Here is a 16,016-nt window from a genome sequence, read left to right as displayed (position 1 = left end):
AGATTGGTGGGCAGTGTAGTGAGCAATTCAGATTGTGTAGGGCAGGGATCTCAAAGTCCCTCTTTGAGAGTCGCAATCCAGTCGGGTTTTCAGGATTTCCCCAATGAATATGCATTGAAAGCAGTACATGCACATAGATCTCATGCATATTCATTGGGAAAATCCTGAAAACCCGACTGGATTGCGGCCCTCAAGGAGGGACTTTGAGATCCCTGTTGTAGGGTTACTAGATTTTACACCAGTAAAATCCGGACCCCTAGAACTTCCCCCAGGCCAGCCCAGTTCCACCTTTCCCCACCCCATTCCAGCCCCTTCCCCTGCCCCCGCTACCTGTTCGTCAGGCAGGAAGGCATCCGCACATGCGCAGATGCGACATGAGGACATCACGCACGTGCACGTGATGTCACCGTGTTGCATCTGTGCATGCGCGAATGCCCCCTCCCGATGCAATTTCTTTTGAAAACCCAGACAGACCCCCAAATGTGTCCTCAAAAGGAAGATATATCTGGGAAAATTCGAACGTCTGGTAACCCTAAGATGGTGACTCGGGCCCATAATCCACTCTAACCACCACACTTATGGTGGAATTTATGAGCCTTCCAAATCCCATCCTAATCCCACTGGACCCACATATAGGTATCATCTGATGGTATAAGGGCTATTGATGTGTATAGTCGGATACACTGGAGACTACGATGAGATGTATATTTAGGACTTTTTATGTGAGGTTCACGGCAGTGTCCCCTAGGGTGCCCCGCTGCTCTGCTGGGGATATCAGTGTGGCCAATCTACTAAGAATGCTGACCTTTCCTACATCCTAATGACCTGTTCTGTGCATTTTTGTTTTGTAAATGATTTTTTTTTTTTGGAGGGGGGGGGTTTAATGGCTCTAAAAGAAAGACGTACTGAACACAAACACATTAAAAAAAAACCCACCAAAATAGACATTTTACAATATTGAAAATGGTCACGTTTGCTACTGGATTTTTGTGTGTGGTCCGGATTGAAAATGCCCCATTTAGTGGAACTGTGTTTTTTTCTGGTCCTCCTATAGATTTTTTTTAGGACTTCTGATGCAGGCAACAGCCGAAATATGGCTTATGTTGAGTCCTTTAATGACTTTGCATAATGTAAAGTGCTGTAAAAATGTTTGCGGAAACTTCTCAGTTGCATGCTGGTCTCTTGTTATCTCATATTGTGCTGCTGCTGCTACTATCTGGCCTTTAGAGATTGTTTTCTCCTTTTTGTTGTTCCTTACTTACCCAGTCCATCTAAAATTCACACACTTTCCTGCTTCCTAAAAATGCCACCACACATGAAGACAATAGCACAGAGATACAGAGAAAGCAGCAGATTCCTGCTATTCTTCCAAGTTGCTGCGGGACTGACAGAGAGGAATTACATTGACAACACAAGAGTCTAATCTCTCCCTTGAAAGTATCTCCTCCCTTTCTGTTCGCCCTTACTACTTCTTTTTTTTTTTAATCTCCCACTGCCTTTTTGCCATATTCTTTCATTCTTCCTTTATCCCTTTCTCCAGGCCCTTCCTTCCAGGTCTCTTCATCTGCTTTCCTTCCCTATTTGCTGCCAGATCCTCAGCAGCTACCATGTTTGGCTGCAGCAGCAGAAACAAAAAGGGGTCAGTGGCATTGCCATCTTCCAGCCCAGGGCATCTTCCAGATGCATTTGGCAAAATGGGGGTCTGTGACATAACCACGTTCCAATCAAGATCAGTCTCCAGAATTTCAGTAGGATGAAATGGGCCAAGAAAGATGAAGAACACCAGTGAACCTATGGACTATCATACACCTTCCACTTACTTCTCCCACAATACTTGGCATGTGTGGCTGCTTGATTAAGACTTTATGAGGGGAGGGTATTAATAAGTATGAATTTTTGAGAATTTTAAGTAATGTCTATATTGTAAAATGATTAATTTACTCTGTATTTCACTTATTGTATATATTTTTTTTAAAAAATATTACATATGTTATGGTAAGGGTCGGAGGGAAGGGGATAAATTTTATGTATTACTGTTAAATATGAAAGAAATTCAAGTGATGTACTTAATTTCAATTATCAATTTATTGATACACTTGTTGTAAGATGTAAAAATGAATGAAGATTATGAATAGGTGATGCAAAAAAAAAAAAAAAAAGACTTTATGGTTGTACACCAAATACCATACTGTCATGTATAAAGACAGCTAGATATAGCTTCAACAAGACTTTGTGCACCTCAAAACTGAAGCAACAGAGCCATGAAAAGGCAAATCAGTTTCTGAAGTAACCAATTTAAGCCATGCACATAGTGAAATGATGGAAGCAATAAGGAAGAAATCAGAAGACTTGACTCATTCTTCGTGCTTTGGATTATAGGTGCACTAGCAGATGGACAAAGAAGTGGAAAATGAGATTTAATTTGGACAAGTTTGAAGTGACAAGTGCGGGAGAAAGACTCAAATTTTCAAATTAGGTTAAGCAGGAAAAAAAAACCCCTAGGAACAACCAAGCTTGGGTGAATTGAAAAGAAGTAAAAGTAGGAAACTAAAAAAAAGAGATCAATCTGTCACTCTACAAGTCCATAATCAGGGCACAGAGGATGGACTTGCATTTGTTTTATGTTCAGTTAGCGAGCTAATCTCTGTGAGGGAGTATACAAGACACTACCGTATTTTCACGTAGATAACGCGCACCCATGTAAAACGCGCACACGGGTATAGCACGCGAAAAACACAAATTTATGTACAGAAATTTTTATATACCGCACACACCCGTATACCGCGCATGCTGCCCGACTCTCCTTTCGCCCGCCCCGACTCTCCTCTGGCCACCCCGACTCTCCTTTCGCCAACCCCGACTCTCCTCTCCCCCTTGAAGTCCTGTCCCCACCCTGAAAGCCTGATGCCCCCCCCCACGTCCGATTCACCCCCCCCCCCCGCAGGACCGCTCGCACCCCCACCCCGAAGGACCGCTCGCACCCCCACCCCGAAGGACCGCTTGCACGCACTCCCACCCGCACCCCCACCCTGAAGGACCGCTCGCACCCCCACAGCCTCCCGACCCCCCCCCCATCATGTAGAAGCTCCTACAGGTGTCCTGCTGTTTCCTCTTGGCGGTCCCAACTCCCCGACACGATCAGGGCAAGAGGGAGCTCAAGCCCTCTTGCCCCAGCCAACCGCGGCACCCCCGACACGATCAGGGCAAGAGGGAGCTCAAGCCCTCTTGCCCCCCCGACTCCCCAACACGATCGGGGCAAAAGGGAGCCCAAGCCCTCTTGCCCCGCCGACTCCCCGACTATATCGGGCCAGGAGGGAGCCCAAGTCCTCCTGGCCCTGGCGACCCCCCCACCCCGCTAGTTGTTCGGGCCAGGAGGGAGCCCAAACCCTCCTGGCCACAGCGATCCCCTACCCCCACCCCGCACTACATTACGGGCAGGAGGGATCCCAGGCCCTCCTGCCCTCGACGCAAACCCCCCTCTCCCCAACAACCGCCCCCCCCAAGAACCTCCGACTGCCCCCACAGCCGACCCGCGACCCCCCCTGGACGACCCCCACGACTTCCCCACCCCCCTTCCCCGTACCTTTGTGTAGTTGGCCGGACAGAGGGGAGCCAAATCCGCCTGTCCGGCAGGCAGCCAACGACGGAATGAGGCCGGATTGGCCCATCCGTCCCAAAGCTCCTCCTACTGGTGGGGCCTAAGGTGCCTGGGCCAATCAGAATAGGCCCGGGAGCCTTAGGACCCTCCTGGGGGCGGGGCCTTGGGCACATGGTCGGGTTGGGCCCATGTACCTCAGGCCCCGCTTCCAGGTGGGACCTAAGGCTCCCGGGCCTATTCTGATTGGCCCAGGCGCCTTAGGCCCCACCAGTAGGCGGAGCTTTGGGACGGATGGGCCAATCCGGCCTCATTCCGTCGTTGGCTGCCTGCCGGACAGGCGAGTTTGACTCCCGTCTGTCCGGCCAACTACACAAAGGTACGGGGAAGGGGGGTGGGGGTGTCATGGGGGTCGGCCAGGGGGGTCGCGGGTCGGCTGGGGGGGCGGTCGGAGGTTCTTGGGGGGGGGCGGGCGGTGGGGGGGGGGGGGTTTGCGTCGAGGGCAGGAGGGCCTGGGATCCCTCCTGCCCGTAATGTAGTGCGGGGTGGGGTAGGGGGTCGCCGTGGCCAGGAGGGTTTGGGCTCCCTCCTGGCCCGAACAACTAGCGGGGGTGGATCGCCAGGGCCAGGAGGACTTGGGCTCCCTCCTGGCCCGATATTGTCGGGGAGTCGGCGGGGCAAGCGGGCTTGAGCTCCCTCTTGCCCCGATCGTGTCGGGGGTGCCGCGGTTGGCTGGGGCAAGAGGGCTTGAGCTCCCTCTTGCCCCGATCGTGTCGGGTGTCGGGACCGCCAAGAGGAAGCAGCAGGACACCGGTAGGAGCTTCTACATGATGGGGGGGGGTGCGAGCGGTCCTTCAGGGTGGGGGTGCGGGTGCGGGTGGGAGTGCGTGTGAGCGGTCCTTCGGGGTGGGGGTGCGAGCGGTCCTGCGAGGGGGGGGGGGTGAATCGGACGTCGGGGGGGGGGAAACTATGTAAAAAAAATTTTGTACAACGCGCTCACGCGTATAACGTGCAAGGGTATGCGCGGTACGTAAAAACCACGTATAACGCGCGCGTTATATGCGAGAAAATACGGTACTACTTCCCCCCTCACATTATCAGAGCTACTTTAATATAGGTAGCTCTTCCATAAAGGGAAGTGACATGGGAAGGAGGAGTTAGGGGGACAGGAATCAGAAAGTATAAAAAGGCAGGGCCAGAGCTAGGTCTGGAGGCCCAGGGAAGAAGAAGGAAGAGGTGATTTCTGTATGCACCTTGACTACAAACCCCAGAGACTCTAATTGGCTGAGATATGCCAACCTTTTTCTTTGCTGAATTACCTATGAGTCTCAATCTGAGGTCTGGATGGGACTTGCCCTTTTTATCTGACTCAAGGACTGTTACAGACTGTGTTTGGGCATGGCAGTCACAAGCCCTAAAAAAATACCAGGATTTTTGTTTCTTGAACAAAGAGACTGCTACTTATATACCTGCCCCAGTGAAGTAACAGGGTGCAGGATTCCTTTCTTTTTATCAAAAGTTCAATAGTTTTTCTTTACTGCTTGTGTCTGTGTCTAGCTGTGTGGATACAGGCCTGAACCTAAATCCTGCTCATGCTGTTACAATCTCTTTTTATAAGAAGGATTCTTGTTTCTCTAAAATCATCAGTAAGTTGTGGAAGTGAAAATAAAAAGTTTGAAAGGTCATATTTTGTATTTATTGTTGCTCAGTGGTATAACAAATTTTTTTCTTTTTCAGGTAGGAGCAGCTCTTAGACCAGCCTTCAGTCCAGAGACACCACCTGATGTCACTTCAAAAGCATGCCAGGCAAGGAAACCATAGTTTATGATAGATTGTAAATTTCCACAGGGTTCTTGCTGACCACAGGGCATGTGTAAGAAACAAGACCAACATCAAGTGTCTTTGATCCCAACATAACTTATTCCTTTTTCTATTTCCTGTAGCTCCATTACACTTCCTCTTCCTGATAACTAACTATTCCTGGTTTTATTTCCCGTCTCAAACCATTACATATCTCAAGACCATATTTCCCATTTTCTGCTTAATTCATGTCACTATCCATTTTGTCTTCTACCTTCTCAGCAGTCAAGCTTCAACACTTTTTTTCCCTTCTTTCAACCGTTCCAAACTGCCTGAGTGTATTTTGTTTTTATTGCCATGTATTATCTTGCTTCCCTCCTCCCAACCTGCCCACTCCAATCTTATTTCTGTTCCTCTCCTTCATCTTTCTCTCCCTTTCGCTGGCGTCTTGAGGAATATCTGTTCCTTCACCAATAAGCTTGCTTTCATTCACAACCTCTTTATCTCCCTTATTCTTCATCTTCTTACTCTAACTTAGGCTTGGCTTCTCCCTGAAGACTCTGCTTCACTTGCTGCCCTCTTTCATGGAATTTGCCTTTTCCCCCCATACACTTTGCTTAGCTGGCCGCAGCAGCATGTCGGGCTGCTATTCTCACCTTCATGTAGGTTTCAAGCCCTTCTTTTACCATGGTCTCACTGCTTTTCTTCCTTTAAAGTTCACTACATCTGCCTATTCACTCCACTAACTCTCTGAGCAACTGTCATTTTTCAAACCTTTTCCTTGGCTTTGACTCCTGGTTTTCCTTCTTTCTTTTTTTCAGTTCAAACGTTTTATTGAGTTTATAATAAAGCAAAAAGCATACGCTTTCCTTCTTTCTTGAAAAATCCTCCCTTTCCTCCATTCATGCTAATGACCCCTCTGACCCTTAACTCTGTTTCTTGCTTTAACCTCCTCATTCAGTCTCCAGGAATGCTCCACTACCCCTCCTCACCAGCATGGCCACTACTTCAATCTTGTCATCTACTTCAACACTGTTCACTGTCTAATCTTTCCACCTCAGTTCTTCCCCTCTCTGACTGTTATCCGATATAACGTTCACACTTCATCAATCCACTTCATTACCAGATGTCCAGGAAAACCTGGACATGTCTTCTTTTTAGAGGACTGTCTGGGTGCCCGGATGGATTTCCAAAATCCAACAGTTTGTCCGGGTTTTGGAAGGTCCTGAGCTCGGGATCATGTCTGGAGGGCTTCTGAGCATGCGCAGATCGCGACGTGATGATGTTTACATATTATATACAAATACTTATTTTGCACCTGGGGCAGTGGAGGGTTAAGTGACTTGCCCAGTCACAAGAGGCTGCATTGGGAATCGAGCCCTGTTCACCTGGTTCTCGGGCCACTGCACTAACCATTAGGCTACTCCTCCACTGCAGATATACTACCCTGATAAAGATGGCAGTGCCATGTGAAATGCAAGAGCTGCTGGAGTCGATCATGACAGAATTTGGACTAATTAAACTATGAGTCAGGCGGACAATTTAAGTTCACAGCTTCATGACTAATCACTTGGAGATGCAGGTGGTAAAAGTGGAAGGAAAACTTTAAACAATGAATTTCGATTGTAAGTTGATCCTGAGTGTCCAAAGTAAACTAGAGGGTTCCAACATTCACAGTAAGTGGAATATTGTGTGTATCTTAGGGTTCCCAGCGGGAGTAGAACTTTGAAGTTCCCGTATTTTTTTATAAACTACTCTGGACCCTCTTAGGGAGATGGCAATATACCTGTAGTAAAATCAGATTAGTTTAGTGGGAGGATTAAGGCTTCTGGAATTCATCAAATGAATGCTCCTGAAACTGTTTGATCTCCATTTTCAACAATGATTTTCCACAGGATTATAAGTTGTTCCCTAGCTACTGTATGCAGACACTGTTCTTTCAGGTACTGAAGGTACTAACTCAGGCCAGAAATTTCTATATTTTATTATTTTTAAAAAATGTATAGCCTGCTGCATCCACAGTTCTGCGTGGGTTACATAAGAACACATACAATAACATTTTTAACTTTTATATTCCGCTTTAAACCATTTGTATATATATAGTATGAAGGCACATAGAACTTCCTTCTCTGTCCCAAATAGGCTCACAATCTAAACTAAAGTGTCTGAGAAATAAAGTTCCTAAATCCTCCAAATATTCCGGACTATGTATAGCTTTGAATGTTTTATGGCCTCAGCCTTACCACTCCACCGCTAATATAAATTTGTAGGGTGAAGAATTATGTGGACTTTCATCATCAACCATAAATTCATAATCAATTTTATCATCTCAATTAATGTTTAACTATGCTTTATAAATATATGCTAGTTAGCTTCCAGCCAGTAAGGTTTTCAGGATATCCCTAATGAATATGCATGAAAGAGATTTGCATATAATGGAGGTGCCAGGCATGCAAATACTGTTATCTCATGCAAATTCATTAGGAATTTCCTGAAAACCTAATTATCTGGGATCCTCCAAGACAGGGTTGAGAGCCACTGTGCTATTCCATAACATTATATACCTAAATTGTCTTGCATGCAATTCAAAATGAGAAATGGCCAGGAGAGTGACATGGGTGGCGAATAAGAGGTGTGGTTTTATAGAAAAAGATAATTTACACATCCAACTACCACTGGTTTTGATTGCATACTAGCATTTACACCACGTTTCAACAAGCATAAGTTTTCATGCCCAAAGTTGACTGAGGATTCTATAAAGGTTGCTCAAGGGAGCACAAGAGGAGCCTATTCTATTAAAGAATTTAGTTGCCTGGGTTCTGAAATAGAATACTACGAGGGGTGTTCAATAATTTAGCTATCTCAGTAGAAAAGAATGAGTTTACAAAAAAATTTGTTTTATTATTCAGTATAGTCCCCTGATAGTTCCATATACTTCATCCATTTTTCCTACAATAACCGTAACCCCTTTAAAAGAATTCTGTTTGACCTTCAAACCAGGACATCGCAGCTTCCTTGATATCTTCATCATTTGAAAACCCCTGTTCTTCAAAACTTGGAACAGGAAATAATCCAAGGGAGCCAGGTCAGGAATGTAGGATGAATAGTTCAGCCGCTGAATCCCACATTCTCGGATGGCAGCCTGTGATTGTTGTGACATGTGTACTGGCGCATTGTCGTGAAGAAGCAGCATGCCTAATATGAGTTTTCCTCGTCTTTTCTCCTTGATTTACTCCCACAAAGTGATCATTGTGTTGCATAACTCTCCCTGGTTATGGTTGTCTTGTGTGGCATGAACTCCAGAAGCAAAAGTCCTTCATCATCCTAGAAGACAGTTGCCATGACTTTGCCTGCAGATTTTTCTCTCATCTCCAGTCACCAAACGATGAAAAAAATTCACTTGGTCTTCATAGAGCATCTTCAAGTTCTCCTGACAGCACTGGAGAATCGTAGCCTTCTGGCATGGCGTCAGCATTCTTGGAACCCATCTTGCACTAACCTTGGACATGCCCAACTTTTCATGAACTATTTTCTAAACTCTACCTGCTGAGATGCCCATTTCTTCAGCTATTCAGGAAATCTTAATTTGTCTGTCTGACAAAATTAAATCCTCAACTTTCTTGCACATTTCTGTCAAAGTTGCTTCCATAGGCCATCCAGTGTGAGGGTCATCTTCAGTGGACTCTCTACACCACTTAAACTGCTTGCTTCAAAATTTTACTTTGTAGAATGATGGGGCAAACTCACCAAAAACTGAAGTCATGCGTTCATGGATCTCCTTTAGCTTTTTTTTTTCCTTCTTTTGCTCTTAATCTAGCAGTTTTTAATGATTTGCACGAGGACTCTCCTGATATCCTGTCTCTTAGAATGTTAGACTTGCACTGAGCTGCAACTATGCATGAATAACCTTGAGACATGTCTCAGCAAGCACATACTTGTTTCAACACACTTGCTACTTTCTTTCATCTCAGGTAGATAAATTATATTGAACACCCCTCGTAGCATAGCCAGTGACGGGACAAAAGTGCGCGAGACAATCGAGCACCAACAATACGGAGCAGACAATCGCGTGCAGAGACATCAGCGTGCCAGACTTAAACTTAATTTTAAAGTGCCCTAAGAGGATGGGGGGGGGGAAACCCCCTCACTTAAGTTAGTACTGCTGCCGTTAGGGGTGTGTGGGGGGGACCCCCACATTACAGAGGAAATTGACATTTTTCCCTAAAAAAGGGAAAAACGCCTCTTCCCTCTATTATGGGGGCTTCTCCCCCAACACCCCCACCCAACAGCAGCGCAAAGTACTAACTTAACTGCACCCCCACTTGGAGCACTTTAAAATTAAGTTTAAGTCCGGCACGCGATTGTCTGCTCCGCATTGTCGGTGCTCGATTGTCCTGCGCATTTTTGACTATGAACCAACATAGCCTAGTATCAACATACCTAACATTGTATACCTAAATTTTCCTGCATGCAATTCAAAAGGAGACATGGCCAGGGGAGTGACATGGGTGGCGAATAAGAGGTGTGGTTTTATAGAAAAAGATAATTTACACATCCAACTACCACTGGTTTTGATTGCACTTTACACCACATTTCAACAAGCATAAGTTTTCATGCCCAAAGTTGACTGAGGATTCTATAAAGGTTGCTCAAGGGAGCACAAGAGGAGCCTATTCTATTATAGAATTTAAGTGCCTGGGTTCTGAAATAGAATACTACAAGGGGTGTTCAATAATTTAGCTATCTCAGTAGAAAAGAATGAGTTTACAAAAAAATGTGTTTTATTATTCAATATAGTCCCCTGATAGTTTCATATACTTCATCCATTTTTCCTCAGGCCATCCATAGAACTAAATGCAGCAAGTATCCAGGTAATTTATAATATTCTGTAAGTTACATAAATTAGTGGGAGTCCTTTTTGTGTCCTGCCTGTGCTCTGCCTCTTGCAAATACACATTATGTAAGTTAAGCAGGTATTTGCAGAATAATGCTTAGGCAGGATGTTTGCATTTATGGTCATATGTACCACTATTCTAAACATTTACAGTCACATTGTGCAATATGCATGTAAAAATTAACATCTAGATTATAGTATTGCCCTTTAAACCTCTGGTTTTACATCTCTTTAGGTTTGCAGTGCCTGGATTGCAAGTGGTGTGGTAAGTGACCTTAATGATCTGCGAAGAGTTCACCAGCTGCTGGTGGCATCCCTAAGCAAAGTGCAGGCTGGAAAAGAAGCTAATAATCAACTATATAATGAGAGTGCCTCAACTATGGAAATCCTGGCAGTGTTAAAAGCATGGGCTGAGGTTAGTACATATAACTATATATAGACTCACCATAAACATTTTTATAAGTGACATTGCTGAAGAGTTGTGGGGTAAGATTTGTCTCTTTGCGGGTGATTCCAAAATCTGCAATAGAGTAGATATGCTGGATGGTGAGAATAACATGAAGAAAGACCTGGTGAAGCTTGAAGAATGGTCTGAAATTTGGCAGCTAAATTTAAATGCTAAGAAATGCAAAGAAATGCAAAGTCATGCATTTCGGCTGCAAAAACCAGAGGGAACGGTATAGTTTAGGTGGTGAAGAACTTATGTGCACGACGGAAGAGCGGGACTTGGGTGTGATTGTATGTGATGATCTTAAGGTGGCCAAACAGGTTGAAAAGGTGACGGTGAAAGCTAGAAGGATACTAGGTTGCATAGGGAGAGATATGGCCAGTAGGAAAAAGGAGATATTGATGCCTCTGCCTAAGACTCTGGTGAGACCTCATTTTGAATATTGTGTACAATTCTGGAGGCCGCACCTTCAAAAAGATATAAAAAGGATGGAGTCGATCCAGAGGAAGGCTACTCTTCGTGATAAGGCGAATGGGGACAGACTTAAAGATCTCAATCGGTGTACTTTGGAGAGAAGGCAGGAGAGGGGCGATATGATAGAGACGGCAGATAAAGAACTGAATGGTCCATACAGTTTGCCCAACCTGATTCAATTTAAATTTTTTCTTCTTAGCTATTTCTGAGCAAGAATTCAAAGCTCTACCCAGTACTGTGACTGTGCAAGTCTGCCCAGTACTGGCCTTAGTTCAATATTTACTATTATTTTCTGATTCTAGATCCTCTGTGTTCATCCCACGCTTCTTTGAACTCTGTCATCGTTTTCTTCTCCACCACCTCTCTTGGGAACGTATTCCAGGCATCCACCACCCTCTCCATAAAGTAGAATTTCCCAACATTGCTCTTGAATCTACCACCCCTCAGCTTCAAATTATGTCCTCTGGTTTTACCATTTTCCTTTCTCTGGAAAAGATTTTGTTCTACGTTAACACCTTTCAAGAATTTGAATGTCTGAATCATATCTCCCCTGTCCCTCCTTTCCTTTAGGGTATACATATTCAGGGCTTCCAGTTTCTCCTCATACGTCTTCTGGCGCAAGCCTCCTATCATTTTCGTCGCCCTCCTCTGGATCGCTTCAAGTCTTCTTACGTCCTTTGCCAGATACGGTCTCCAAAACTGAACACAATACTCCAAGTGGGGCCTCACCAATGACCTGTACATGGGCATCAACACCTTCTTCCTTTAAATACCTACATAATATAAATGTGCATGAATCAAGTCTCTTTCATTTGAAAGGAAACTCTGCAATGAGAGGGCATAGGCTGAAGTTAAGAGGTGATAGGCTCCGGAGTAATCTGAGGAAATACTTTTTTATGGAAAGGGTGGTAGATGCGTGGCACAGTCTCCTGGAAGAGGTGGTGGGAACAGAGATTGTGTCTGAATTCGAGAGGGTCTGGGATAGGTACATGGGATCTCTCAGAGAGAGAAAGGGATAATGGTTACTTTGGATGGGCAGACTAATGGGCCATTTGGCCTTTATCTGCCGTCATGTTTCTATGTTTCTATGTAAACACAACTGCAACAGCTCAACTAAAGAATATTACGATACACATTGCAATCACAGTGCCTTGGGTAGATAAATAGACTTCTCTAAGGTAAATGTTCTTACATTACAGATCTTACATCTTTAGGGGAACATAAGAACATAAGAATTGCCATCTCCGGATCAGACCCTGGGTCCATCAAGTCCGGTGATCCGCACATGCAGAGGCCCTTCCAGGTATACCCTGGCATAGTTTTAGTCCCCATATCACTGTATGCTTCTTAAGGGAGATGTGCATCTAATTTACCCTTACCCGTATCACTCTATGCCACTCTTAAGGAGTTTACCCTTAAATCCTAGAACGGTGGATTCTGCAATTACTTCCTCTGGGAGAGCATTCCAGGTGTCCACCACTCGCTGCGTGAAACAACTTCCTGATACCTGTCCCCCCTCAGCTTCAGTCTATGTTCTCTTATCCGTGTCACATTGGACAATTCAAGGTTGTTTATTGGGAAGCAAAACAGAAAGGCCCATCTGTCTAAATGTGCATCTGCGAGTACATTTCATAGTAAACCAAAAGTAACAGAAATGATTTCTCATGAAAGGCAAATCTGGGCAGAGTTATCAACATGGCCTACTGATAAGTCAGGTTGTTTTAAAACATGTTAATAACTTCCTCCCTAAGTCTTAAAAGAAAATTTAAAACAAGATTATTCTGTACTTGTTTAAGATTCCTTAAAGACAAAGGGATTGTATCATTGTGATCTCCCAGACAGAATGTGTTAATTTTCAGGTTGGTTTCTTATTACATTACATTACAGATTTCTATTCCGCCATTACCTTTCGGTTCAAAGCGGATTACAAAAAGAGTTAAGGAAGAAGGGTTACAACGTTAGATCAGAGAAGGTTTCCAAGAGAGGGAAAGTAGGATCTGGGGTTAGGGAGGGGATGGTAAGAGGGGAGTTAAGCTTTATCATGGTATTAAGCTTTATTAAGGGATTTCTTGAAGAGTATAGTTTTTATTTCCTTTCTGAACATCTTGTAGTCTGGGGTTGTTGTCAATAGGTTGGAGACTTGGTTGTCTATCTTCGCTGCCTGAGTGGCCAGTAGTCCGTTGTATAGTTTTTTACTTCTTTGATTGGGGGGTAAGTGAATGGGGTGTGTGTTTTTCTATGCCTGGTAGAGGTGGTTTGTGGTTTGGATGAGGCGGTCGTTTAAGTAGGTTGGGCTGTCTCCATTTATAGTTTTAAATAGTATACAGTAGAATTTAAATTGTATTCTTTCCTGGATTGGAAGCCAATGAGAATTGATGAATGCCTCAGTAATGTGATCATGTTTTTTCAATGAATAGATGAGTCTCAGAGCTGTATTCTGAATTGTCTGTAGTTGTTTAATCATTATTGCAGGGCAGGGAAGGTAGAGGATGTTGCAATAGTCTAGGATACTTAGGATTAGAGATTGTACTAGGAGCTGAAATTGTGTTTTTTCGAAGAATTTTCAGACTTATCTAAGGTTTCTCATAACTGCGAAAGATTTCTGTATTGTTTTGTTAATTTGTGGTTGCATGGTGCAGCCTCTGTCAATAGTCATACCTAGAAGTTTTAGGGTGGTTTGCAAAGGGTAGTTGATAGAATTGATTTCTAAGTTGGTTATGGTTGGGATTTTGTTATTTTCTAGGAGGATGAATTTAGTTTTGTCTGGGTTGAGTTTCAGTTTGTGGTCTTCCATCCAAGTCGTAACTGTAGCTAGAGTTCTGTGTAGTGTGTCTGACATTAAGAGCATTGGTTGGTCGAAAGGAATGAGGATGGTGATGTCATCAGCATAGCTATAAGAGGATAGGCCTTGTTTGTTCAGGTAAACGCCAAGAGAGGCCGTATATAAGTTGAAGAGAGTAGGGGACAGTGGGGACCCTTGTGGAACGCTGCAGGGGTTGGACCAAGGTTTGGATTTTTCTTTGTCTGATTTTACTTTGTATGTTCTGGATTTTAAGAAACCTTCAAACCATGAGTATACTTTATCTGAGATGCCTTATAAATGTATATTGTGCTTTAGGCTTTTTAGTTTATAGTTTGTCACCCGAGACTGGATGTGATGTTTTACATTAATCAGCCTGTAAAAACCTTGGTCCATCCATGGCAACATTCACTGTCTCCAAGTTACATTCCAGATCTTGAATGCTGTGGAAGAGACCACACACACATACAGTCAAAAACACGCTATTATAGATCAGAGCAAAGACTGCACTGAACAGTTTCTACATTGAAAGAATTAGAAGAATTCTGCTCTGAATAGCAGTAAATCATATACTGCTCTGAATAGCAGTAAATCATAGCTATATCTTCAGGCTGACAGCCAGTCCTAAAAATGTGGCTGAATTACCTGAATGTAGTGTGTGCAATTTGAACAAAATTCCTATATAATCAGGAAACAGAGCTTGTACTCTTGTGTATACCACTAAAATAGAGCCCTTTAGGAACTAATTATTGTTCTTGACATCTGACCAAAGCAGCACTTTTGAGGCTACAATGTAAATTTATGCAAATTTATTTATTTTTTAACTGGCAATATCTGGGCATCTCTTGGAGTTCTCATTTCAATATTATTGAGCTTGTTGTACTTCATTCCCATACTATTTTTGGATGCTGCTATGGGTCACAGAAAAGACCACGCAGAACCATTTTGTGCATCAGAAGCTAAAATACTTGTGCACTAAACCAATTAGAACTGGTTTAGCAAAGAACATTAAAAGCACGGTAAGTTTAGAGCATTGGGACCTCAGACATTAGAATCCATAGGACCTCTCTAGGACACTACTCATGGTCAGGCTTTTCCACCACAGCAGAGAGTCGTCAATCTAATTCACCTGTGCCAGACAATTTCCACCCTACCATGCATAACAGCATGTGAAATACTATGCCTTCTAGGCGACTCGACCTCCATAGTACACTTTTCACTTCAGAATACCCCAATGGACTCTGTTGACCCAATGATCTCAAGCCACAGGATCTCTGTCTGCTACAGTTCAAGTCTCTTCTGACCTTCGTCACTCCAGTGTTGGATGGTTCCTTCTAACCTCACTCGTGGTTTTCCCTTTCAACCCCCTACACATCAGAAACTTCTCACATAGATGCTTCGATGAGAAGCTCTTCTGAACAGCCTTCACACTTAAGATGCCTGGGTCTTCTCACGAGAAAACTCTCCATATAAATCACCTTGCGCTCTCAAAACACTCCAGGACCAATTCCTCCATTAAGTAGTCCTCATCTGAACTGACAACCAAGTTGTCTTGTTCTACCTGAACAAACAAGGGAGTACAGGATCTCACTTTCTTTGCATGGAAGCAACAGATCTTGGGCGATTACTCATGACATTCTCCTCGGAACAGTTTATCTGGCGAGAAGCAAAATATGTTAGCAGACAGACTCAGCAGACTCCTATAGCATTGTGATTGCTCTCTAAGCATGACTGTCTTGCGTCAGATTTTCTACAACTGGGGGACTCCAGACATAGATCTCTTTGCCTCCCCCCACAACCACAAACTTCCATTCTTCTGCTCCAGACTATATGCCCCCAATCACCTGGAACTGGATGCCTTCTTCATCAGTAGAAAGGGAACAGATTTCTTTATGCATTTCCTCCAGTTCTTCTCATAGAGAGCAGAACACCATGATCCTCATAGCACTTCGTTGGCCACATCAACCATGGTTCCTGCTTCTTCTAGATCTTTCGATCCCAGATG

General features: G+C 44.1%; 1 protein-coding gene and 1 long non-coding RNA gene across 3 annotated transcripts in view; one reads left to right on the top strand and one right to left on the bottom strand.

The window, feature by feature from the left end:
* LOC117363805 overlaps positions 1-16,016 on the bottom strand; it is a 136,986-nt gene that overhangs the window by 16,228 nt on the left and 104,742 nt on the right. The gene's annotated exons all lie outside the window — the stretch shown is intronic.
* Positions 1-16,016, top strand: part of HEATR5A (HEAT repeat containing 5A) — a 257,530-nt gene that overhangs the window by 176,842 nt on the left and 64,672 nt on the right. For both annotated transcript variants that reach the window (XM_033952160.1, XM_033952161.1), the window contains 2 exons: positions 5,333-5,401; positions 10,525-10,704. In XM_033952160.1, the coding sequence (XP_033808051.1) occupies positions 5,333-5,401; positions 10,525-10,704 (249 nt within the window). The remainder of the gene's footprint in view (positions 1-5,332; positions 5,402-10,524; positions 10,705-16,016) is intronic.

The sequence above is a fragment of the Geotrypetes seraphini genome, chromosome 7 (assembly GCF_902459505.1).
Source record: "Geotrypetes seraphini chromosome 7, aGeoSer1.1, whole genome shotgun sequence".
Taxonomy (NCBI): Eukaryota; Metazoa; Chordata; class Amphibia; order Gymnophiona; family Dermophiidae; genus Geotrypetes; species Geotrypetes seraphini.
Note: the sequence above shows the minus strand (reverse complement) of the source record. Positions and strands in the feature narration are given on the sequence as shown.